The 26,853-nt window shown below is 45.2% G+C and overlaps 2 protein-coding genes across 5 annotated transcripts; both read right to left on the reverse strand.

Moving 5' to 3' along the window:
* Positions 1 to 7,668: 7,668 nt before the first annotated feature.
* LOC122397977 (cyclin-dependent kinase inhibitor 1) lies at positions 7,669 to 15,010 on the reverse strand. Of its 2 annotated transcripts, XR_006259163.1 has the most exons (3): positions 13,231 to 15,010; positions 9,408 to 9,843; positions 7,669 to 9,170 (listed from the first exon to the last, which is right to left on the reverse strand). XR_006259163.1 is itself a non-coding variant. In XM_043397514.1 (2 exons), the coding sequence occupies exons 1-2, from the start codon at positions 13,796 to 13,798 to the stop codon at positions 9,743 to 9,745; spliced, it is 669 nt and encodes a 222-aa protein (XP_043253449.1). In that variant the 5' UTR covers positions 13,799 to 15,010; the 3' UTR covers positions 7,669 to 9,742. The 2 variants fall into 2 exon arrangements, 1 of the variants encoding a protein (XP_043253449.1); XM_043397514.1 differs by having other exon boundaries at positions 7,669 to 9,843.
* A 3,178-nt stretch (positions 15,011 to 18,188) lies between these two features.
* Positions 18,189 to 26,432, reverse strand: LOC122397820 (cyclin-dependent kinase inhibitor 2-like). Of its 3 annotated transcripts, none has more exons than XM_043397251.1 (3): positions 26,365 to 26,432; positions 18,960 to 19,131; positions 18,189 to 18,843 (listed from the first exon to the last, which is right to left on the reverse strand). In XM_043397251.1, exons 1-3 carry the CDS (start codon positions 26,382 to 26,384, stop codon positions 18,628 to 18,630), a joined length of 408 nt encoding a protein of 135 aa, XP_043253186.1. In that variant the 5' UTR covers positions 26,385 to 26,432; the 3' UTR covers positions 18,189 to 18,627. The 3 variants fall into 3 exon arrangements, with proteins under 3 accessions (XP_043253186.1, XP_043253184.1, XP_043253185.1); XM_043397249.1 differs by lacking the exon at positions 26,365 to 26,432 and adding an exon at positions 21,323 to 21,528; XM_043397250.1 differs by lacking the exon at positions 26,365 to 26,432 and adding an exon at positions 20,283 to 20,445.
* Between the last annotated feature and the right edge of the window lie 421 nt (positions 26,433 to 26,853).

The following is a 26,853-nucleotide window of genomic DNA, read 5'->3' on the forward strand; positions in this document are numbered from 1 at the left end:
TCCTCGAGTCGTTAATTTTAGTACAAACGATCCCCGAGGGTTAAAGTCCCACCCTCCGTACGATCGTTGGATAGGGGAATAACGACGGCCATTAGCATTTTCCACGTCAAGCTTATCGTAGAAATCTTCGTTTGTCGCCCGTAGTGCGTATAAAGTCCGCGGCGAAGGTAGATTTAGCGGGTCATTATTTCGTTATGACGTTTAATATCCACCGATATTATCTGGAGGAGTAACGACACGCCATAAAACAAGCGTACGGTGTATTATGAAATGAAAGTTTCATGAGACATTACGAAATAGCGACGATGATCGGGCCATTATCGAAGCTGTTTGAAAATCAATTGACATTCGGAAGCTGATCGTAGAGAGTATCAGCGCGGTTAGAATGCAAAAGGAAAATATTGCGCGAGTGCAGCGCGTACTATACCGACGTCCTTCGACGTAAGCGATCTGTTTACGAAAGGGACATCGACCTCTTTGGTACACGCATCCATTACGAACTTGGTCGAAGAGGAAAACGAATATAAACGATGTTGCTCTGTACGTCAATTATGTGTGTTTATCCTCTCTTTCACGGTTTTTCTATTTAAACGTTTGCTATATCTTTTACTAGTCTTCTGCTAATATTTTTTTGTATTCGACGCCATAAATCAATGCCTGCCAACCAGGTCTACGTCACGACACGATTACGAAAGGCTAATAATTCTGCGGCACACATTTCTAAACGGTAATTACGTTGTTTGATATTAGAAAGGAATCTCACAATAATTCGCTGCGTTTAAATCTGTTTCTGAGCAACGGATTCGCTGAAAGGTTTCAAAGTGTCGTTTTAACGGTGCTCGCGCGAATCGTTCGGCTGGGGGAAGACGAGGAAAGAGAAGATTATCAAGATCGTACGACAAGAAACGTTAATCATCGCCGAGAAAACGGAAGGTTTTGCTTTCTCTGAAGCGTTTACTTCGAGTTTTATTAATGTCGAAAGCAAGCACCTCGGCTCGTTGCAGCGTGGTCAAGAGCAATTGTAGTTTCTTTTCCCAGAGTCGCGCGAGGGTTGCAGATCGCATTCCGAGAAGCAATTTTAGCCCGAAGCCCGAGAATTTTCTTCTTTCGATTTGTTTTGCTCTGACTCCCGGACTTTTTCGTTTCTTTCCCGTGCAAATGCAATTTAAGACACGGATCAATATTGCCGGAGCAAACCGTCAAACTAAATTGTATTCGACACGACTAGTTCTCGAAACAATTTCATTTATTTACGAGTGGATATTTCGTATCGAAAGGCTGGAGCTGGGCCCAGGCATCCGGATTCGGATCAACTTTGAGAGAAAGGGCCCTTCTCGAGTCCTACAATGTTGGGTTCCACGTAACCCATCCCACTTCGTTTACGTCAACGGTTTCGAAGTCGTTTTTTCCCGGTCCTTAGAGCAGCACTGTTTAGGCTCGAAAACCGGATTGGACGGGTAGCAATACGGAAATTCTTTAGTGTAAGAATTTCCAACCAACCGTGCCTTTGTGGGATCGTATTTCTATCCGGCCCTGCCCACCGAAATATTCCTCGCATTATTTATACATTGTTGCATCGCTTTCGAACACACTGTCCTGGCACGGTTCGCGTATTAATTCGGTGCTCGTGTTCTTTTATACCCGAACGAGAAAACAAGAACAACGTTGCACCGAAAACGGGTCCAGAAATTTTTAAAGCGACCTTTCTCGACGCTAGTTTAAGAGAAGCTGCTCGGAATTTTTTTTAGGGATCCTCGGTATGGGGTGAAACTTCCAAATTGTTAGCTACTTTGACGAGCTATGCGTGTACGCGCCAGGGAAACGTTTTTGTTCCCCAGCAACTCTGCCTGTGTGGGTTCAACGGCCGACGAATGACCTGCATCGTTCTAAAGCTAGTATCCTCGAGTGTCCTTGGTTTCCTACAAAGTTTCTACTTTCGACTAGGGTTGCCAGGCCATAAATTTGTGCTCGAATCGAAAGTCGGACTATAGGACCATGCAGTTCGCGTTGTTGTATAAGATTTACAGTTATGTCTTTGCTTCAAGATATAATTATGTAAATCCAACCGTTGGTTTCTTTTCTGTTATTTTTCCGTCTTGGCGGCTTCGTGATCTCGCGTTCGAAAAAGTTGTTATATTAATTGTTTGCTTCCTGTCCGTTCGATCGGATGGGGAAATGGCCCTCCTCTCTCGACCGCAATGAGTCCGTGAACCGTAAACCGAATGGTTGCGCGGAGTGACGGTAATTTTCCTCGATCACGGAGCAGTTCCCGCGACGGTAAAGTTTATTTCCCCCGTTCGATCGCGGATAAGAGCATCACGAGCTACCGGCGAACGGGACAAACGGGAGTCCGTAGGAGCCAATTCGTGATTTTTCATCTTCGTTGACCGATGCATCACCTTCTTTCCGGCAAGTGGAGCACGTATACGTTTATTCGCCGGTGCTGCCCTCTACAGTTTCCTTTCATTGGCCCCTTATCTCCGAGTGATGGTGAATCACCGCGGCCAACACGATGCCGAGAGAGAGAGAGAGAGGGCGAGGGAAAGGGAAAGAGGACCACGATGATGCTCAGCACGTGTGTGTGGTGGTCATGAAATAACCGAGGTACAACCAGCGACAGAGGGAGGGGGGGAGGGGACAAGGTGGAGCGGGGGAGGAGAACCAGGAGAAAAGAGTGGAAGAATCGTGGAGCGAGGGAGAAGAAGAGTGGGAGAAAGAACCATGGGCATGGTGTTGACCGGGCTTTGAACCCTGATCCCACTGGAGTACTACGCCGTAGTACGGACTCCGTCGGGATTGGTTGGCCCGCTCTTCTTGGCTCACCACACTATCAACCCTGCTTCTCTCCCGTTCCACCCTTCCCTTTTCTGCCGCGTTAACAACAACCCTTTCCTCTCGAGACTCTCTATCTCTGGCCATTTTGTACCCGCGTGGCGGCCAACTACCGAGAATATCCTCGAGCGCGCCGTCGACTACGATGCGCGCCTCGCGGAGCATTGCGAATGTTTACAAACACTTTGCCTACATGCAACCACTCTCTAGAACTGCACCTTCTACGATCGCGCGGATTTTTTCTTTCTATTTCATCGTTTTCTTTTCGCTTCGCGGGAGTAGAGGATGACGCGATCGAAAAAGGCCGAGTTTCCCTCCTCCATCAAACGTGGATTTCGTAGGAAATAAAAATATGTTCGCGGGCGAGCGTAAGGAAGAAGCGAAGCACGGTCGGAAGGGCCCGAAGGACGGACGCGGTATATATTTTACGAAGAGACATAAGCGAGCTTCTCGTCTTGCGCATCCTCGAAGACGTCGAACCACAGGCGACTACCGCTTTGTCCTTACTTGAAGAGGCCGACGGTAGTGGATGGGATGATCTTCATCGATGGTGGGGCAAGAAAGATGAGCAGGGTAGAGGAAGGCAGGGAAGGTGGAGGACCGTTGCACTGACCGGGCTTTGAACCCGCTATGTGGTAAACAACAGGTACGTTGCACCCATGGCGCAATTTGTAAGAGCCCAGTCCGAAGAAGACTTCTTCAGGAAGCCACGGTCCGAAAATAATACCAAAGACCACTTCGAATAACGGCTACCTGCCCTACTACCTCCGCTCGGTTTCTTCCTTCCTTGGCAAATTGCAAAGAAAAAACTACAGATCGTGTCCTGTGATTGGGAGCTACGCGGAAACGCGTCCAGGAAAGTAGAACTGTCCGAGGCGTGCTCGAAACCCACTCGAGAAACTCGAAATGAGATTTTATTCGAGTCCAGAGACGTTCCTAAAGAAATTAAATAGCTACCAATTATTTTATACGATTCGAAATTATAAGACGAGCCCTGGGGGCCTTCAAACTGTTTTCGAGCGGGTTTAATCGAAGCGATTATTAATGCTTCTTTGTTTTGATGATGTACTGTGAACATTCTCTAACGAGGAAGTGGACTATCGGTTCTAATCGGAGGCAAATGGTATCTGGATGGCACAGCGCCGTCGACTTCCGCTTTACAAAGGCAGCTGGAGCCTTGGATATCAAATCTCGTCGCACGTTTAACGAGATGTCGTAACATTTGCCGTTAAACGCGCAATAATTCCGATTGCTTTGCATTAATAATCGATAATTCTGCTAAACCCGTTTCAACGCTACGCGAATCAACGCGGTATATAATTGGAAACTGTTTACACAACAATTTGAATTACCGAGCAGCAAAATGTAGCGATAAGTAACAGTAAAAACAGGATCTCTTTTGTAATAACGTATCAACGACTATGATAGCTTCTCGTGTGTAAAATACTGCTCGAACACGTCGTTTCGACACGCTACCAGAAAATAAATCTATGCCAGTTTACGTAATTTTATGCAAATTCGAATCTGGGTTTGTCGTGAATCGATATCTCTACCAATGGGCCTAGTTACCGACATTTCCAGTTCCCCTTGCGACCACTAACCGTCGCTACTGTCGCAAAATTCCCAACAACTGTTTCTACCTAACACGTATGTTTTTTCCTTATTTAATGTTTAAACAACATAACATCTACCAGACGTATTATTCGTTTCAAATCGATCGTCGATTACAATTTAAATTCGTCTTTCGATACATGTATCTCTCCTAAAATGATTTATAAAACACAAACAATGATGATAAATAAAAGGCTTTTGCTGTTTTTCTGAAAGAAAGTGTGGCAAAATTAAAGTTACAAACATTTCCGAAAATATTGCTTATCTTTACACGCGTGGATTCCCACGGTAATAAGCCGACAACAAAATCGAGGTCACTTCCGGTTTTCATCACGGAGGCATCTTTCTTAAATATGACGCCTAATTCTATATTAAATTTAATGTCTGATGCTCTGGTATTCATAAATTATTAATTTATATTATTCCCTCAGTGAATACTGAATATTTATCAATGAAATTCCAAAATTCTGCTCCTGTACTATATTTTTAATCTCTTTTTCCGATGTCAATTGAAAAACAAAACAGCTGTTGAAAAAGTTGAATGCAGAGACGTGCAATTTACGATATTTCTTCGATAACGCGTGCATCTCGTATTGTTATTCCAGAGAACGGGTCTCCCTTTGTTTTTATACAAAATTGATATCGGAATTCGAAGAATTCCTGTGATCGTATTGGCCGAGGCTACGGGCGAGGAACTCTCATTCAAGAATGAACGTCGAAATGTGAGCGTATCGTCTAAAAATACTGGCGGTGGGCCGAGGTGCGCCTAGCAACAGAGATTGCATAGAAGCATAACTATAGTGAACGTGCGTGTTTATACGACGAGGCACAACGAGGACACAAGTTACGAAAAAACGGAGCCTGAGCGACGAACGCGTTGCCATACGTTAAAATTACTTTTAACATTTCGACGTCCGATTCTCGATGCGTATCGAAACTTTGATTTACATTGTTTCGAAACATAATATTCAGTAGATTGGTCAGTTACGAAACAATTTTTACAGGAACACTTTTATCAAATAGATCCTTGTTTTTTTTTATCTCGAAATTTCTTTGGTCTCACCTGCTCCCCCAAAATGGTTTTTTAATTCATACAAAAATAATACCACTATAATATTTCTCTCCTAACGTCGTACTACTTTTCTATATATTTTCTACGTCCAAAAGCATCAGAAATATTTCAGACAATTTTTCTATACCATTTAGAATAATAAATGCAGTTTTACACGCGTATCGAGCTTATATTTTGTAGGAATTTTGTAAAAATCATTCAGGATTCGAGACCAATAAAATTAACGAAAAAAAATGTTCATTTACGGTTAAGGATCACGCAAGTGTATATCGAGGTACATTGAAAAGAGCACAGATCGCAGAGAGACACGTGCACCGTCTTTTTGGAGAAGAGTTCCCTGAATACAGGGGCCACGTGGCTTTCTAAGTGAAAACGAGATTCTTTCTTTACATCCCCCCTTTCTATTCCCATCAGAATACCATGGCATATACCTCTGGCTAAATCGCTATCCGAATATGAAAACGAAATTCGATCTTACGATTATTTTAAACCGCTTACTCAGTCCGTTTCACTGAAGTAATTCTTGCATAATTTTCTGACCTCGATTTTGGATTCGTATAGAAATTAATAAATAATTATGAATTCTATTAAAAAAAAAAAATGATGCATTCGCGGATCTTTCGAACGTAGAATGCATTGTACTTTATATTCAAGATATAAAGTTTCGAGTCTGATCGTAGTAACCAAGAAATCGGTCCTTGGAGCAAGAAAAAGAAACGTGGGAAGTAAATTCGAAGCGTAACTTACCGAAGGTAAATACGATCGGATCCGAAGGAACACCTGCCTCTCAGCCGACTTAGAGTTACTCTCTCCTGGGCACAGCTTCCGTTGCACCTGTTTGAATCTTCAACAAAACAAATTCTGCGCACTCTTTCGTTCGGCGCAAGGAGTCTGTAGGTACTGGGATTGAAGGAGTAGTAGGGTGGTGTTTGCTGTAACAAGGTAACATATTGAATTAGAAAAATGATAGGATAGGTGGTAAAAACAACCTACAAAGTGATCGAATTATCAAGGATGAGATCATGGATGATGCATACCCACAAACCATATTATTCTCTTTAAAATAAATACTACCATCGATCGGGAAATTAAATACGTGTACGAGGATTAACATCTACGAGGAGCCAAGTACACGGGAATAATACATATACATATAGGTTTCAGGCACCCAGGACTCGTAAAAAATGAATACAGGTTTCTTTTTGTAGATAATTCTTTTTTTTAATAAACATAGGTATTCACTTACGTAGGTTAGTTTTTTTAGACTCTCTTACGATTATGGTTTACATAATAATATTGTCGTTACACATATAATTCTTAGACGAATACCAACTGGAAGTGAGGCACTGGGGTACTTCTGCTCTCCCTTTTCCATTTTTTCCTTGTAAACATTCACCCTCGCAAACAAACATCATGCACACGTGCTCAAGCATATGCAAATCTCCCTTTCACACACTATTTACCGGGGGCCTTACGTCACGTTTGGAACGTACATACACATCTACTTATTACAAATAAGAAGTACACGCTAAGTTATGTTTACTGAGATCATACTAATACATCACAGGGTTACATAGATATACGATTTATATATTCTCTTTTACTATTTTTTTTCGTTTGTTTCCCGACGGCAGACTCTTTGTATCGTAACCATTGCAGATCTAACGAGATTCTATAGTCGTTCGACGCGTTCCTTTGTTTTTTAAAACTGTTTGCTTCGTAAAGGCAGGGGGAAATAATGTTTAGCAGTCTGCCGTTGACTATCAGTTACTTCCGAAAGTATCGTCGAAAAAAGGAAAAGAAAGAATATATAATATTATGTGTTCGACAAATTCTTTGTACGAAAAATTTTGATTTCAATTTAATTTCTTATCGCGAAGCTCTCGCTGTACGCGTATCGCTGCCATGAAAGCGCCATTGAAACTTCGAATACAACGCGACCGGTATGAAAAACGACCACTAGAATTCCTCAACGAATCGATTCATCCGCTCATAGCGCACTCCGCGAGTGAACTACGAAAAAAATAGCTTTGTAACCACCAGTCGTATTTTTGAATTATAATCTCAAAGAGGGGGAGGGGGGAATGATAAACGGATAAGAAGTGTACCAAGGAGCAGGGTGCGAGATAAAAAAAGAAAGAAAAAAAAAAAAAAATAGGGTTGTTCCAGAAGACGGCTTTAACCAAATTATTATAAACAAAAACTTGTAATAAACAGCTACCATTATAAAATCAATATACCATTTAAAGAGATATATAATTACATTTACATTAATGTTACGGTTTTGCGTAAATTCATCTCCAAATCCACGATGAAAAATGTAACGAAGGAAGCTTTGGTTCCTTTTCCAAAATAGCGCGTTGGGCACTTCGAACCTACGTACTTTCGTTAACAGGATATAAAATCATTCGGATACAGATGCACCCTCGCATAATTTAAACTAACCGTTCAAAGACCTCCAGAAGCAACGATTTCTACTCGCCGATTGGTACTAAAAGGAACCCACTACACGTTTGTGCTCGGGTTAATGGAAATCGCGCAAATTTCAGCCTGATAATACCTCCACACGAATGGTGAACTTTCTCGTTAAACCAAGGAGAACTTTCAACGGTTTTTACACTGCACCACCAATGTCTAGGGTCTGATCGTAAAACGTTAAAATCAGGGGGGGAGAGGGGGGGGATTCTTCGCCACAATTTGTACAAGAAAATGCAACGAGATAACAAATGCAAATTCATGACGAGCTAAATGAAGATTGCATCGCGCCGGCCGGCCAGATCAATGAGAATTATAATTCTGATTACTACACGACTGATCATTGTACTATTAACTTCTACCTTACAGAACGTTTAATACGCAATACCAATTCTGAATTCTGCAATCTTCGTGAAGCTTCGATACTCTATGTATAATATACTTGATGCAAATCAGGGCAACGAGAGATGAAAGAAGAGGAGGAGGGCGGGGAGTAGAATACGATCAAGGTTCCTTCTCTGAAGAGATATAAGAAAAAAATCGCGGGGTGATTTGGCATCGGCTGTACATTCTTTAAGTCGTACAGGAGATCAATGCTTGAACATGGGTAACCAGCTACGTATCTAAATCATATCTTTCTCCAAAATTACTGTCCTCGAGAGACTGGTCTCTCCTTCCGGCCACGAAATCGTCATTGCGTTTCCTTTTGTTTTCTCGAACGTTTCACAGAGGTTCACTTTCCTTACTGTATAATTTTTTTTTTTCTTTTTTCGTTTTCAGATACCCTAAGATAGAAATAATTTCGCGATCGTTTCGAGGACTCGGTCGATCGAAACCACCGCGAAATTTCGTCCGGCGAATCAAACTTCGTTTTCATTAGTACGTTATTAGAACATCCGCGAGTCCTCGATAAGCTGAAAAGGGTCGTCGAAGACTCGCGGAGGGTTCAAAATGGGAGCAACTTTTGCCTCCGGGGATTAAAACGGGCCCCTCTGTTTGCCGATGTTTCGATCAGAAACGCAATGCACTTGCCGCTTAACACCTAAGATTCGCTTAAAATTTACGTGTTGTATCCTAAAAATATTAATATATTTTTTGTCTCCTTACACTCCCGTCTAAAGTGTACGCTGTGCAACGACACCATCATCGTCATCGTAATTCAACCCTCCCTTGCTTCATTCTTTAGAATCGAACAAACAAATATATATTACGTTAATTAATTTCGTGAAATCATTACTCTCTCTGTCTGTCTCTCTATATATATATCCTAATTGTTACTCTGTGTTTAACCTAATGCAAAAAAAAAAAAAAAAGATAACGACACGATGAATTACATGTACATGTATTTAAAAAAAAAAGAAAAAAAAAATTATAAAGAATAGAAAAAAAAAATAGCAACAACCGTGGCGTATCGTACTTTCATCCGTCGGTTTCCTCGTGCATGGTCGTCGTTGTTACTATTTTGCAATTTCCGTGGCATGGCTACGAAAAGTGTATGCGCGTACGTAACGAAAACTGGCGATGCTTCGTGGTTTCTTTTCTCCTCTGCCCACCGTTTTCGTCTACATTCATGGCGGATAAATCTACGTGAATGGCACAGCCAACGGACCTCGCGCCTCCTCTGTCGGAGCTTGCTTCTGCCGTTTTCGTTCCTCCTGGCAGTAACGCTTGGCTTCGTGGTTCCGGTCCATCTCTCGCGCGAACAAATGAAACAAGGACAGCGAGGCTGAAGGAGGAAGCCGGGAAGGCTCTTTAGCTGCGTATCTGACCCGCGTTACGGGCGATCTTCTCCGGCGGCTCTATCATGCTCTTCGCGCTACCGTTTAAGCTACGTTTACGACTCTTCATGAAGTCTGAAAACATACAACAATCGAACATGTATACATCCGTGGAAACACGTAATTCGCTCGCAAACAGAAAAAACAAAAAAACGTTCCGAGACCTTGCGTGATAAAAAACACGACGAAGGAGACGGGTAATTTTAGCTCGTTAATCAACAAAGTTTCAACCGTCCGGCGAGCGTTGCTCGAATCGAGCATTCTAAAATCGAGCGTCCTCCTAATCGCATGCAGCGTGAAGTCCGACCTTGTGCATCGCTCGCGATAACCTTACGAATGTAATATCGACTCATCGTGTCTGTTAATTATATATCGGTGACAGATAAGATATCCGCGAGTCGTCGCGAACCTCGCGTAAATCGTGCAACCGTTACGAAATAATAAGATGCACGAAACTTTGTTCCTCCTATGAGAACCTTTAATGAGTCACGATATAGGAAACTCGGCACAAAAACGCAGCCTGCGCCAAGCTGATCACTCGCGATCATGACTCACGTCTGCGTCGCATTCAGCTTCGAACGAGCCACAAAAACCCCTGTCTCGCCCCCTCGAATCAACATTTGGCGAATTTCCACGGGGAAGCACCACGCATCTGTTCAATTTTCCGAGCCAACCCTCCCGTGACCTTTTCTAGTCCCGCTCGCGACGCCACGCGACAAAATTATGGATATTTTTCGGGGCTAGAGAGTCCCGCCCCCTAAAGTAACATTTTCAAGAATTTCAAAAGTATCGAAGAACCCACTTAGTGTCGCGTTTGTCGTGGAACGAGCCTATTGTAAAACACCCGGTATAAGAAGATAAATCTCAAGACAAGTTACATTAGCATAGTCCTCGTCCAGTATTTCTTTTTTCTATGCAACCCTTTCGGCGAGTTCGCAGTTTCACGAACGAGGAAAGAATCGATGCGATTTAAATGCCGGGATTGTGCGCGTATGCGGGTTGAAACGATCAGGATTTAAAATACGAATCGAGCCACCCCGCGTGGGGGCTTTGGGGGGCATCCACCCCGGTTTAGTCGGGGATGCGATCACGATGCTAGCACAGCTGATACCCCCATGGTTTGCTAACGCGCAGGAGGGGCACGCTCGCACGAAGGTCGCACGCGTGAACAAAAGCTGATGACCGACGGGGGTACGCGGAAGAGAACGGGAACGGGGGTGCAGCAACCCCATATGGACTGACTGTACAGCTGACCGCGTGGCTCATTAATAACGTACGTTAGGAAAATCAGTCGGCACCCCTATTGCATTTACAGCCAGACAGAACGGCGGTACGTTACGATCGTGTTCGTTATCCCGTATACTCGAAAAATATGGGGAACAGAGGGTGGAGGGTATATACGTACGCGTCGAAACGGACCGTATCGGCAAATCAAAACGCGTCGTGCGGTGTATCGATCCGGTTAATCGAACAGCGAGCGTATCGTCACGATATTATCGTTAAATAATAACGGTTACTGTCGCGCGACGCACGCGACCACTGAAAGCCGAGCCGCAGAATAAACATCAAAGGTAAGACCAATTACGCGTAATCTCGCGCAATTAAGCCAATGTTTGAGCATGTCGCGGGTCGAAGACTCGGCTCTAGACTTTGCAGAAATTCCTGTAACGCCGGGACCACACCGTGCGATCACCGATAAGCGATCAAGCGTTTTTTCTAAAGAACCAATGGCGCGAGAAAATGATAACACCGGGATTTACGGTCGATACGAGTCGGAGGAGGCTCCGGAAAAATCGCGTTCTTCGAGGGATAACCGTAATTAGTAAATTACCCGACGAATTCGGAATTTTTTTAGTTATGAAAGTGTCTTTAATTTGTTTTTAATTGCGTGACTACAATTTCTGTTTGATATGATACGACAAGTATTATCTCGCAAATTCAACGGCGTGTAACGTAGTACCGATCAAGGTCTCGAGATAAGAAATGTAAAATATACGTAGAGAGACCATATATGTATAACAAACTTCACGAAACGTTTCGTACATCCGACGCGTATACATTTGCGTAATTCCTTGTTAATTAAAAAAAAAAAAAATTAGGTCTAGCCGTATGCATTGCACTAAATAAGCTTAGCGTACTCCAGATGCACGGTTTTTTCAACAGTTTTATCGGCCAAGCAAATCCGTCGTTGTGGATACAATGCGACGCATAAACAAATGAACGTCGTCGCGTGCTGCTGCGACGCAAAATGTGTTTACACCCGTGTAGATGCATGGCGTGCGGGATACATGACGAGTCACGTCCAGAAATAGTGGCGTCGCGTGGGTGGTGTGCACACCCGAATAATAAATAGGCGAAAAAAAAAGGGAACTAGACCGTGAGGTACCATCTGAACAAAATGGCCGTGTGCAAGATACGGATACAATACGGAAGGCCTCGCGTGAACAGATCACGTCCAAGGAAGCGATAATACACGGGGCGTCCGAAAATTGCAATCGATTTGTTTGAAAGGAACGTTGTTGCAGAAAAGATCGCGTGCCCCGCCGGTTATTCAAATAATCGATAGGCGAATTATTCTGTAATAATATTTATCGTTATGTCATTCTTGTTTACGCTCGCGCGCGTATAATTATCGAACGATGCTTATCCGTGCCAAAAATATATTTCTTCAATTTTATTTTGATTTTTATCGCTCCACTGTGAGTTTACATTAATTTTATCTAATTCGCATCCGTGGAAATACTTTCGTTATTCGACGAGCGTTCGTTACCGATCGATTCATCGACGTAACGTACAAAGTCTCATTGTAATATTGATCTGGAAGTCAATGGTATTCCTTAATGCACGAAATATATATGCACAATGTGGTACACGGGTGCAATTCCTTCTTTTTATCAGGTGCTTACGTAATTACGTAAATTACAAAGACCTTGGCTGTCGGTCGGCGTATTAGATTGACCTAGGCTGTACACGCTTCCCGTATAAATAATACCAGTCAATTAACTGCGATAATGCGCGTTAATCAAACGGAATAATTCAAGAAATCTCGTGTTCGACCACCGAGTAATTGAAATATCAATTTTCCTTATGCATTACACCGGTCAATTATATTATTTTCAAAGTTGATTCCTAACCTCATAGCTAATAATCACTTGCAACGCGCATGATCTCTTCGAGAATTTACGTCAAATTAAATATAGATGTTGAGGTTAACCCCCTTTAGCATTCAGTATTTTTAAGTTAATTACATGCTAGACATGATCTTTTTCGTAAAGGAAGGACTCTTTGAACATTGAAAAGGTTAATATGAGCAAAGATTACTGACTTTTTCGCGTATCTTGCACAGTGACCGACAGTCGTTTTACCCGCATGGAGAAAAGGCGCGCGTGTTTACGTCACTGTTTCGTTTTCAACGTACAATGGCAATTACGAGGCAGAGAAAAAAAGAACGTTATCGCTTACCGGTTATGGAGGACTGTTTCCTCGTGGTGGTGGTCGATAAAACAGGGGTGGTGGGTTCGACGATGTACACTTTCTTGTCCGATTCGAAGTCGAATATTTCGTTCATGGTGACCTCGCCGATGTGCGGTACTCTTGGCTCCTGCGGCGGCGTCCTTTCCGATTTCTGGAGGATCGGAGTCGTCGGGGATTCTTTACGCAGTAATCTCGTGGTGGGCGAAGACTCCCGTGCCTTTCGTGGCGTGCTAGGCGCGTGTTTCCTTAAGTAGGGCATACCGCGTAGGGCATAGGGCTCGGGGACCACGTCTTGCGGCGTGACGAGTTCCCACTCGTACCTCGAATTCGCCCTCGGTATCTCCAAGTGAAAGTCAAATCCCCATCTCTCAGCGTCGAGTATGGACTGAGCGCGAAGCTCCCGCTCCGCCAATGCACGAGCCGCGGCATGATCGACAGGTCCGAACAGGTCTCTTCGAACACGGGCAAGGGCTGCTCTGCTGGGCACCGCTCGTCCTCCACCCAAATTCCTACTCATTTCCGTCATCATCACCGGATTCAACACTCGTGCGCTCATATTTCGTCAGTCTTTCGCGCCGACAACGTCGCCGTTCCCCTCGCACGGTTACCAATATTTAACTACGGTCACACGAAGAAACAGCTTCTGTTTCTTTTTTTGCGGTCACGGTTCCTCTCTGTCTCTGATCCCAGAACGTGATCCGGCACCTGGCCAGCACCACTCTCTCCGAACTTCAACACGCGCACACCACTAAGTTAATAATCGTCCGTTTTTGCATCGGTTCGTTGCGTTCACACACGTCCCATTTACGAAGATGATTCTTCCAGGAATCGTCCACGGAACGTTGAAATACTCGCGGCTCGCCAAGACGTGGCAACGTTGTCGTGGCGCGACCCACCGAATTTCGAATAATGGCCGTGCTCAGCGTCACCTCGCGACTACGCTGATCGTTGACTCGTCCATGGGCGCACGAAATAATCCGCAAAAATGATTTTCGCCAGCACACATCCGCGAATCGACGGATTATCGACGCAACGAGACTGTATTTCCACCGTAGAAACGTGCACGACCACTAACAAAGTTTGGCAACACGGTAAACACAATACTGCGTATCACGAGCAAGCGAGACGCAGGATATCAAAACAGCAACACGGCTATCTCATATTTCCTGAGAGTCCGATACACGGCCCGGCCGTCGAATTAATCGAAATAATGTCCAGAAATTGACGACGGAATCCGTTCTCGATCTCTCCCTTTTCTTTTCTCATGAATTCGTCACTATAGCCTGCGGGAGGATAGAATCGGCAACGTCGCACGCACTTGCGCGTGAGCCTCCCAAAGAGACGGAGAGCGTGTTTCGACGTGTTCCCGCGAAGAATGTGACGATGTTGTTCAAATTTAAAATTTCCTGTCTATTACGTTCGGCCGACGTCGTAATTATCACGTTCGTGTACGATAACGCACAACAAAGATATCACATTCGGTCCATTATCCAACGGAAGAAAATTTCACGGAAAACGTATTGCACACGGCCCGAAAGCACCAATATGCTGCTCGCTGGCACGATGTGGAATCACCAAATTGACTCCGTTGCTGTATAAAATCCAAAGGAGAACGCTTCCCGCCAAACACACGACTGTCAAGACACACGCGTGGTTCCAAGTTCGGCGGAAGGTCGTACACGATTGCGCAGTTATGTTGACGCCTGACGATGTGCGTGCGTACTCTGCAACTCACGGAGTTGCGCGAAGAGACGTCCAACACGTGTAAAGCGCTCTCTAGCGACTGAAGCATGCGCCTCTCGTTGCAAGTGACCAAGCCTCTAAACTCGTCGGCCATCTTCGGCCGTCGTCGGTCTACCTCGGCGTCACCCCTTTTCCCTCTGCCGCTACGGGGAAGAAACGAAATAACCGCCATTTGCAGACTACAGTCCCTTCAACCTGAGCGCAGCACTTTAAGACTTTGAAAATACGCATGAGAAGCTTGTACAGTTATTGGCCCCTTCTCTACAGCACATAAACGAGCAGAATGCTGATGATAGTCATTGAACGTGTACCAGTATGCCAAGTTCTATGGTAAATACCCTTCAACTTCATTTTTTCTGTCGGGTCTATTTTACCCAAAACCTTGACAAACCGATAAACCATGATCATGTATTTGTACGCTACCTTTTCATACAATGTGCACAATTATTCTCAAACTGTGATAGTACCTGTTACTGATAAGAAAGAAACAAAAGTTTGTTCCAAGTATGGCTAGTACGATCGAAAATTTGAAAGCTAGAGAAGCTATAAAAGTTGGGTTAATTTTACACGGTGAAAGTTTCGTGGTTCACGCTAGTACAATGCTATTTAGAAACAAGTTGATCGACGAGAAATGTTAAGCACGTCGTGTATTGACAAAGGGACGAAAAATAAACAAGTCCAGCTTTCAAAACAACGGCTGTAATCTTATCACGGACACTCGTACGTACGTTTATTCGGCGGATTTCCATGTTTGCATGGCAATACGTTACGAACAGTGAATGTATTTGCATACTGTTCAGATTATCGTGGACATTTCGTTTTGACCGATAGAAGCTCCCATAGTTTAAACACCGTGCTGAGAATTAGAACACCATACTTGGACGAAATGGTCGAAAGACTTTATCTTTTTGCACTTTCGTCGAGACAAAATACGAAACAGTAAATTGGGTTCACTCGTATTTACGTTTACAGGTGTTTGGAATATATATTCAGATATGTCAATCGACTGTTTTACATTGAGCATTGTTTCTATTTCTATAAAAAATCGTATACTTTATTGTACACGCTTGAAATACGTTTATTTATTCGATTTCGAAGTTTAAGTAAGAATTTAAATTTATTTGCCAGCCTAATGTACACGTATAAGTGCTTACGAGTTTTGGTTGAAAAATATTGTGCATATGTAAAATATCAATTGGCGATTGCTCGTTAATTTTCATGTATATCTCGATGGTGATTGTTAGGCAGCAGATGTTTGTTGGGTCGTTGTTAGGAAAGTCACGAGATCAACGAGGCGAATCGACACTTTTCATTGATAATTGTCAATTTACTTCGTTGCTGTTCTCGTGGCCTAAATCGTTCGTATTTTCTGCAGAAGGCAACGGAGAAATGGTTTCGTGTCGCGTGGGACGCAACTCGCGTCGAGCAGACTGTGCACGAACGATCATCGTGACCAATCACGGCGCGCGTTGCCACGTAGCGTTGAGTAGTGTTAGTGGATATCCGTTCTATAAAGTATGGCCGACCAAATGGCGCCACTATAGGCGCGCGGGAAACTTTCAAACATTCGAACCGAGTACAGACGATAAAAACACTCCCAATAAACATTTTGCACCGTAACCGTGATATCTTGTTCAATTATTATTAAAATCGACGCCCGACTCTTATCGACGGCTCTGATCTCAATTTCGATCGTTTGTTATTTTCGAAATATCTTCGAAATTCTGATAACGATATTCCGAAATGTTTTTAGCTACAAGGAAAATAAGAGAGAAACAAATAAAAAGAGCGAGAAAGACGATCGAGAGGAATAAATTCTCATGCAAAGATTGTAAAGCGTGTCGTTGGAAATGAAAATCCCACGCAACATCCAGGAAGTGGTGAGGGTGGCACCGGATGCATCTCAATGAGGGGAGAACGAGCGAATGAGTCGCGTAAAACAATCCTTTTTGCGTTTCACCGAGACTACCGTCTTTCTTTCATCTGCGGTTAGGTGGAGTACCCGTTTAGCAAGGTATTTCGTTGCACAGGTGTTCTCTCATGGTTCGCTCTAGACGAAGGATGGAAAATAAACACCGCCCGTGTGCTCCCTCCTCATCCTTGCCCTCTTATTCCGTATAACGCCTACTGCGTCTATCTTCCAGACGATGAGCTGTCCTAGATTATTTCTCGAGGAAGCTCGTGTTTATACATCCTGCATAGACGACCGGAAGACGCGTGGTTGCATCTGCATCGTGTGTTTACTATCGAGGTAATCACCTGTTCCATCAGAAAGGAGGATTTCGCTATCAAATCCGGGTTTGCCGTCCTTGCGCGTTATCTCGTTGCTTGTACGATGCTTTAGAATGAAAATGTAACCGCGATAAATCATTTTTATCGAGCTCAAGGTGGTAGATTCTGGAACTCGAGGTTGAGAATGATGATACTCTTTTGTGCGACGCGATAATAGATAATGCGGTTTCTTTTTGTTTACGCCGGTGGAATTGCAAGATTTTAAAGATAGTAGATATCGATAGGCATTTAATAATCTGTCTCGTCTCGGGATCGTTCATTAGCGATACGTGTTTGTGAAATTCTTGAGCACGGTATTGTCCAATGGTTCTTCGGAACAATGAAGGTGGTGCGCGTTATACGCGAACATCTTTTGTCGTAGTCGTGATTGTGCCCACTTCCGTGGGAATTCGCGGAACGGAAGTGCAATTTTTGGCAATGGGTACACCACCGTCAGCTTCCATGGCGCGAGCAACGTGAAAAAAAGCGATTCTTAAGAAGCAGTGCCAGGTGCATGGGCCGCCTTCTCACGAGAGCTCGCGATTAAATGTTAAGAAATCGTGATACTCGTGGAATTAGAGTTGACGTTGCTTTCAGAGAAAGTTAAGCGGTTCTCGGTGTAATTCTGTACACATGCAACTTGTAAATCTTCAGGGATTAACTTTAACGTAGTGTAATTTGCACAATTTCGATGTTATATTCGTTGGCGTAAGCTCTCAGAAAAGCGAAATGTTTCTGCCTCGACGAAAGATGCATTTAACAGATGTGTCATCTCATTCTGACGCCTAGAAATTAGGTCGTGCATAACTCGAACACCATATGCTTCGGAACGTCCAATTGCTTTTTATTATCAAAAAAGGAGAGAAAGTTTTTCAAGACATTGCCAGAGACAGTGATTTATAAATTTGTAAAGAGATATATTATTTCGTTTGTCTATAAAAAGTACAGTCATTTTTATATAATTTATTCACAATATATAATATCATTCGTTCGTTAATCACGCGTATTGCACGCTGTTCTTCAATAAATATCTAATTAAATAATTATATACGGGCACTATAAAATTGGTATAAATAATACAATAACAAATATCACGGCATACGACTTTCGATTTCCAAATTGCCATTAAAAGTCGAATTCTTTCGTTTATGTTGAAACTCGTAACTTTGGTTTACTAGCTCCTCGGACATTTGATCATGTCCACTCTGACTAGAGGTAAAATTTATGTTCTATTCGACGACGACTCGACAATTTCTACCTAAAATTTCATCGATCTCTCGGCCTCTGTATCACTCGTTTCGTTCGAATTGGAATACCGATTCCTTCTTCAACAAAGAATCCCAAAACGAACGAATCGTCTCGCCACTATTTTCATGTACTGTCGGTCATGTTCTCATCGTCTTTGTCTTCCGAATGTCCCGCAATCGTAACGTGGTCGTCCTTCTGCACGGCTTGTATATTTTCCACCCGATTGCACGACTCCAATGGATTACGAATTTCGTTTCGGTCCTGATCGAGTTTCACCCATTCGTAACGGCCGGGCAAAGGTTCTTCTTTCTCGAAATCGAAATTCCATCTCTGTTTAGCCTGCGTCCAAACAAAAACAGAAAACACCAGTAACGCCGAGGGGGGGGGATATCGAACACCGTATTGCGCGTATTTACTTTCGGATCAAGGTAATTTATGTTTTCTTGGTTACTCACGTTCTCTCGGTTCTTCCGTGCCTCTTCGAAAAAACAATTCGCCAGATTGTCTTCGATGCCGGATCGTCGTCCCGTATCGACCTCGTCGTCCTGGAAAAGTCTTCTACGCACGTTCCGCAGTCTTCTTCCCTCTTGCAAATCGATGTTCGGATATTGCATCGTGAGCCGGGCCCTAATAGATTCGAATCAACTTTAGACATTCGCGATACCTAGATCGACAGAATCGTACAATTTTAAACGAGACGACGGAATCACGGAATTATCGCGCGTTATTAAACCTACCGACTGTAGCCGCGATCGGTCGGTTTTGATTTGCGATGCATTCGAGAATAATAATGGAAAAATTATACAGAAGGCCGTGGACGAACAGATGATACAACCGTGCTGCATATATTCAGACTTAAGAATATCAAATAGTGCAATGCGAGTTTAATTACTGACGCGCCACGCGCGATGTAACATACATAGTAGTTCGTTGTGGTTTGTAAACAGTATGATATGCATCGAGTGACTCGCCGCGTCGGAGAGCGCGCGAGTCTATGCACGTAGATTGGCAAAAGAGAAAGAGAGAACACAGAAGAGAAACCCGTAGCACTGTCGGCCAATGTGCCGTTGAACGGATGTATCGGAATGCATTTCACTTCCTGCATGAACGTATGCTCGCATACCGGCTAATAGTTATTATTCTACATACGTAAGCGCAGACGAGATAAATTTTTGCGAGCACAACAAAATCCTCGATCGACGATCACAACCGAAAACGTTTCTTTTGCTCGTAATGGCTTATTTGGTCGTGGAATCGTAGGAAACTGGTCTTTTCGCCGTGAGAAAGCAATCGACTTTAGATCATGTTGCTACTGGGTTTCTTTAGTTGGTCAGAAACTGGTTTGTCTCGAAACTTTTGCCACCGTAATATGAATTTTCGTTGGGGGTTCGCCTAGACGGAGGTGAGACTCGAGGGTAGATTTAAAGCGTGTAACCGCGACTGCAAATAAATCCGAAAGCGTAATTTTATCGAGGTACACAATCAACGGGTGTGTAAGATCAAGGCACCTTGCGCGAAACAAAGAATCCGTACAGAGGAGCGTGCACCTGCCCGTACCTCGCATCCGCCGTTTATGGTCTCTGAACCTTTTAATATCGGTGTCGTGGCCTCTTCGACCCGCTGCAACAACAAACTCGGAATTATTTTTATTTCGGTGAAATCAGGTGCACGCCACCCTCTTGGCCCGATCGTTAACGTTCGAACGAAAAGCTCCTCCGATCGGAATACAAATCCATTCACGGTGTCCGTTAGTCTACGGCGTTAATTAGAACACTTACATCTTCGACGTAACTTTCATTTTCCAACCGGCCGGAGGGCAGAATCGCGGACGGGATTATCGCGATTTTCTTTTATTACGGATCACAAGCACGTAAACACGTAACGCGGTTCACTCCGGTTTCATTTTGGTATCGCGAAGGACTCGTGATTTCCTTCGCTGGAAATGCGTCCCCTACGGTTCGCTGTCAGCTGGCGAAAAGTTCTTAGCTCGAATAGCAACGGGATCGATAATCCCATCGTTTTCGTCGGGGGTGTGGACTCGTACTAAAGCACGAGGGGGTACTTTAGTGCGCGCGCACGTTGCAACGAGAGATGGTTCGTCAGTGCGCATTCGCACGGATATCGATATTCGACACTCTCGGTGTGCACCAACGTGCGACTCTATCTCTCTGTCATTGCACCGTGACCATTCGATTGCAACCATCGGACTGCGAGAAACGCTTTTTTTCCCTCGATATCGCGCGTATTTTATTAGCTCGGGGTCTATAAAACGTCCTTTTCCCAAGCCTTTATCTCGCCATACGGTCGCGTAAGAGAAACTTGACTGTCAATTCTTATACTTCATCGCCCCGCGTTGATCTTTCCGTTCAGAGATGGACCCGCGTGGCAGAGCAAACGTTCAAACATAACGCACCTCAAACTCTACACCTTTTTCTCGATGGCTATGGTTTTTAAACTATCGTGAATATTGCATAGAAGCGAACCTATTAAACGCAATAGCGTGGGGCGCATACGACCCACGCGACTCGAATAGAAAGTAAGTAAATATCGGCTCGACACGGAACGAGTCACAGACCACTACAATTGCAAACAAATATTGCAAATAAAATGTAGATTTTGATGGAACTTCGCAGACTTGTGAAACAGCCAAAATGGTAACTGCGATTTCAACAAGTGTTACATTCTGAAAGTTTCAAAACAGCCCGATGTATCGCACGCATCGAGTTGATAACTCCGCGGCACGCGTGCTTCGATCGTGGAATCGAATTTTAAACAGACTCGGTAAACAACATGATTCGCAAATAACACGTAAACTAACCTCGAGTTCAGATTCCCGACGGCTCGATTCTCGAGCATAATCTAATTCTAGATCGAATTCACCGGCTGGGTCCTCGAGGCACTGATAACGAATCGGTCGTCCGAATATCTTTAAGAAAATGGTGTACTCGTGCGAATGCAATTGCACAGCCAGAGGCAGAGGCACGAGGCTGCAGCCGGTGCAAGGCTCCAAGTGCGACTGACGGAAAGTTAGAATAGTCACTTGCATCCCAGGTGCAGCGGAATAGCCTAGATTTTCTTTTGTAGACTATTAGTCACGAGCAACAGTCTAACAGACGCATGCGCGAATATCCATTAACCAAGTGATTCATTATGTTGTCGTTCGTCCCGGAATGTAATTGTTCGCGACGGCGATGTCATCAAATCATCAAATCATTGGGGAATTATCGACGAGCTCCCTCGTCCGCGAATGATATCTACTTTCGCGGAATCGTCGAGGGCAATTACGAGCGGGAGGATCGATTCGACGGATGTTTGCCCGCGGAAGATCAATTGTTCGATCTGAAATACTATATCGGTGTCGCGAAGCCTCTGCCAGCGTATCGAATTCTAGTTGTCGGGCGATAAACCGATCGATCAATATTTGCGAGCCGGAATAAGATCGAACGCAATCGAGAGGCGAACTGTTACAGCCGAGGAAAGATAGGAAAGAGGCATCTTCTTCGCGTTGCCAGGGAGAAAAAACTGAAACGTTTCCGTGAGAGTGTGGCCGGTAGAATGGCGGGAAGTAGAACGGTAGGAAATTCTCACATATAGAGAGATACACGTATTCTCCGGAGAATTCTTCGTAGGCTGTAAAAAAGCGGCAGCTGGGAGTAACCTAGCAGCTAGATAGCTTCTCGGCTATGCGCTTCTTGGACGTGCTTCTCCTCTGTTTTCCTTCACCTTACGCTTCCTTCGATCGTCCGACCTTCTTAACGGCTTCGTTACAACCGTCGTTTCGCACTATTCCGCGCCGGTGTTCCGCATCGTAACTTCCGAGAAAATTGCTGCAACTAGGTCGCCCATAATTTAGTTTCTTTTTATTTTCTTCCCGCGCCTTGCGCATCCATTTTCAACCAGTCAGCTGTCGATAGAATCTCTCTTTCGGAGAAAGGTCTGTTCGCTTCGATTCCTGACGCGACGCGAATCATTTGCATTTTTTGACCTCGATCGATTCCGGGCTCGATCCCCATAATTACCCAGTCACGAGATCGCGCTAAGGTCGGGTAGAGAAATACTCGATCACTCGGTAGAGGAACTTGACCATTGGAAAGGATCCAGGTTGAAGTTCGCAACGTTCACGATGTGCTCGAACGTTTACCGCGTGTGACCAGCATGAGCATCGCTTCCAAACGACCAAACGCGCCTGATTAATATTAACGCTAGAGAACCGAACCGTTACCATCCAAAATGAAGCGCAACAGTAAACCGCCGATGCTTTTTGCGCCGCCTCTCCGCTCGAATTAATTCCGAGCGGCCGACAAATTTTGACGCGAATGATTTCTTATCGGCGCGAGGTCGGTGTACGGAATTTTTACGAGAACCTATTCATAGTTTCGTCACTCGATTTCGTAAACCGGCTGTGCGAAAGCCGACGCGTCTGACCGATATCGGAGTTGTTGCTTTTGCCTTGAACGCGTCCTTCGCTCGGTTTGTTATCGTAGTCGTGAAAATTACGTAATTTTCTCTGCACCATTCGCTCCTATCTGCCTTATCGCTAATTTGTTTCGAACACTTATTCTATGCTAGTTACGAAACGTTGCTAGATCTTTGAGCAAACGTTCTCCTTTGCAGGCGATTCGATCATTGCGTTTATTTAGCACCATATGTTTCCGTCCCTCCTGCATTCCTTACTCGATTACATAAATACCGATCAAAGTACGTTGCATTAATTTCATTTCAGAGTTTCATATTAGGATTCAGGTAATTCTGGGGTAGGAATTTTGGTTGCTTTCCGATAGGTATGTTTCGACCGGCGATTGCCACGATTGCCACGATTGCCACGATTGCGTACATTTCCCAACGAACCGTGCCCTTTTCGAACGACCGCAGACAACGAACTCCGAGCTCTTCCTATGAATGGAATGCATATTCATTCATTCTCCTTCACGGTATCGTCGCGTATACACGTGTTGCTCGCCGCGGATCCCGACATATGCTAAAATCTTTTGCGCCAACTGTCGCTTCCTGCGCGTATCCATTGACCTTGAAATATATTCCAGCGAAAAGGAATCACCCCGGTCGCGGTCCGTTTGACGAGGAAGCGCGTAAAAAGAAAATGGTTCTCGAATGTAGGAAGGATACCGTCGATGTCTCTCGCGTTTCTACCTATTCCCGTAACCGGGCTTTCTAACGAACGATCGCGCGTACTCGAGGTTCGGTATAAATAGCCACGAGTTGCCGGAACAGCCGCGATTTGTTATACTTTCCGTGTAACAGAAAAAAGAAATAAATGCAACGAGCCCCCCCATCAATTAGGGAGCAGAGACTGTTCAGCTTGACGACACTCCCTTTAAATCGCTCCCTTCTGCGGACGCGCGTGTGCCCTGCGTTATTTAAACGCAGCCTGGATCGTTACGGAGGGCTCATCCGATTCGGAACGCCCTCGGGAATGTTTCCTGTCGGACGTTTTCGTCGGATGTACGCGTTTTTAGGGGCGGGAAACCATACGAGGAAACCGAACGACGCACGGAAACGCCAGCAAAACGTTAAAAAAGTGCCCCGAAGGTACCTCGGATTGGGTTTCGGGGTGGACACGAGCATCGAACACCATACTAAATTCTACATGTTCGATCGACCTTCGAGAGGATACTTTGAAAAAGTGACTCTTTTACGGCAGAAATACACTGGGCGGCGTCTCTCACGTGCGGCCAATCTGTCTACGAGGCGTCGCGTCGCTCGTCGCCGGCGGCATTTATAGAAACGGGGCTGCGGCGACGCCGCGCGTAGGGCAAGAAAGAATCGTGGAACGCGCGCAAAAAGCGAATCAGTCGGGCGCAATCGTTGAAATTAATTCGGTTCGCCTCTGCTATGCGAAACGGCTAATCGCATTCTCGCACCTGTTATGCTAAACGATTCGGTGGCACGTACGTAATCGTTTTAAAATATGTGCGCCGTGCGAACAGTACGCGCTTCCACGCAACGGATAACACGTTATTTTTGCAAATGAACAGCTCGGGGATTATCGGTCGGCCGTAATCGACGTAATTATTTATGTTCGTTAGCGGAACAGTTTTCGTGACCGCTGGAAGACGCCTGGGAAAATTCTTCCGTCTGTTCCGTAAACAAGAACCGCGCGAAGGGTTCGTTAACCGGCCACATTCCACGCTTAATAACAACGAGAAATCATTATAGGGATATATGCCGGCGTGCACGTGGTTGCACTCGCCACGCAGCAGGATCCACGATTCGCCCTCCCCGATGCCCCGTCGATGATCTTTATCGACTTAATTAATTTGGAATTCCGCGCGATACCGAGTACATATTCCGGGACGCGCGTGTGCGCATTGAGCGCTGTTCAATCATCCTCGCGTATGTTTCGCACGGAATAATTAACGCGATACGGTAGAGTCCCGATTATCCGGCACGTTTCCCTCGACCAGGCTTCGATAAATGTCACGGAATATACTTCACGGTCGCGTGCATCCGTTTCTTCCAATAATCCGCCAAACGTAACTTTCGGGAGAAGAAACGATCGCAGGTGTTGGGGGAAAAAAATGAACGGTGACACGATTCCGTGGAGAAGGGACCGCTCGCGGTCGTTTCCCATCGTTTTGATCGTAAATTCGCGACAATGGTTCCTCCTCTCGAAATAGGTTAAAACCACCCACATCTCGTCGCAAATCTACACACCCGTTCGGCTTTCCCGGCGATCCCATCGCACGGAAATAGATTCACGTAGGTCGTGGACACAGCTGCGGATTTCTATCTAGTATTTATTTTGTGTTCACGCACCGTTCGCCCATTTGCGGCAGGTCAGCGTCGTTCCTCGACCCACGTATCGGCCAACGAAACGACACTTCGCCGTCGCGTTTCCCCGGCAGAAAAAATTCCATGTCCTCGAAGGCGACGCGTCGCGTGGACTCGCTCGATTTTACGACCGTCGCCTAGCCACCAAACAGACTCTCGCCTTTTCTTTTATTTTTCACCCGCTAACGCCCTCGGATTTTCAAACCGCGTACAGGGTGGCAGGCCACGAGACCTTTTACGAGCCGTTTTTCCCCAGAACTCTGGCTCGAAGGGCACGGGCGTTTCCTCGCGAATATTCAAATCGGAGCGTTCACGGTGGCCGCGCGTGCAACTGCAAATTAGCCGGGGCAGAAGCGCGATTATCGGTTTGACGGTCCGACACGCGAGAGGAAAGCGAAAGCGTCGCGCTAAAAGAGTCTCTTGACCTACCAGACTTTCGCCGCGATACGTACACGCGTAAATTTCCGTCGACGCGACGGTCGGTTTGGTTCCTCCTCCGCGGTCGCGGGTTTCGCGCGATAGGAACCGCCGCGGTTCGGAAATTCGATACGGAAGCTCGCGAGAGAGTCCTCGTGTTGTTCCGGCGACAGTGACAAAGCCCGTTGGATACTGTTTTACGCCGTGATCGGCAGAATAAAGAGAAAGGTGTCTCCCGGTTGCTGTGGGTGCATTCAACCTGTCCGGAATTTAAAACCCTCGCACAATAACCTCCTCTTTCGTACGCGGAGAAATCCAAGACTCGCCTCGTGAACTCGAGGAGCACAGGAAAGGCCAAACCAACGATGTAACGTTACACTGTTAAATCCCGTATGTAACGCTAGTCTCGTCCAGGCACTCTCTCCGCCCGTGAGTTACCGGATGCAGGACCGACCGCAACGCGACAGGATCCATGCTGTCAGGAGGGATGCGTGTCTTATCGCGAGACAACCTCCTATATCGGAATCAAAGGTGTCGAACGTACCATTAGGAAAGAAGACGTCGAGACCTCGGGGACAAATCTACCGCCATTCTTTATCGAGACGAGAAAACGACCATAGCAGATATTATAAGAGAATTGGCTGTGTCGCGTACCTGTGTCTCGCAGCCAGCATGTTGACGGGAATTCCGGGCGTTGTAAAGAAACGCGATTCGCAAGAGGACCGTACTGTGCAAGTTTGCCGCAGTAACTGAAGCTCTTTGGCTTCGTCACGAGGTGCAGAACGCCGACAGCGCTTCCACGTTTTAAAGCCTCTCGTGCATCGAACTGCACTCCGAACGCTTAATCCATCTACGTGTGGTCTATTTATAAGTGGAAGCGTGTATGTCCCTCTATTCCCCGATACGCCGATGTGGCTGCGTGTGTGCCGCGCGTACACGGTATATACGCAAAACGATCGCACGCGTGTAGGCCGCGTAAGCTCGAGAAAGGGAGGCTATTTCCGGAAAAAAAGGGAGTCGGGCGAAAGCTGCCGTGCCGCCAGAGACACAGAGGTCGTCCGAAAATTCGGCTAAAAATAGTTAACCGTTCCCCGGAATCGCGCGGGAGGGTTTGTTTCCGATAAGGAAATCATCGTGTCTCGA

This window comes from Colletes gigas, unplaced genomic scaffold (assembly GCF_013123115.1).
Source record: "Colletes gigas isolate AHSC1104 unplaced genomic scaffold, ASM1312311v1 Colletes_gigas_Sc00010, whole genome shotgun sequence".
Lineage (NCBI taxonomy): Eukaryota > Metazoa > Arthropoda > Insecta > Hymenoptera > Colletidae > Colletes > Colletes gigas.

What these genes read in the sequence shown, in the direction of transcription:
- LOC122397820 (XM_043397249.1), bottom strand. Translation starts at nt 21,360, where the DNA reads ATGCTCGAGAATCGAGCCGTCGGGAATCTGAACTCGAG. An exon ending in GTCGGGAATCTGAACTCGAG is followed by an intron (nt 19,132 to 21,322) that starts GTTAGTTTACGT and finishes CGAATCTATTAG; the next exon opens with GGCCCGGCTCACGATGCAAT. An exon ending in CACGGAAGAACCGAGAGAAC is followed by an intron (nt 18,844 to 18,959) that starts GTGAGTAACCAA and finishes GTTTGGACGCAG; the next exon opens with GCTAAACAGAGATGGAATTT.
- LOC122397977 (XM_043397514.1), bottom strand. Translation starts at nt 13,798, where the DNA reads ATGAGCGCACGAGTGTTGAATCCGGTGATGATGACGGAAATGAGTAGG. An exon ending in GAAACAGTCCTCCATAACCG is followed by an intron (nt 9,844 to 13,230) that starts GTAAGCGATAAC and finishes GTATGTTTTCAG; the next exon opens with ACTTCATGAAGAGTCGTAAA.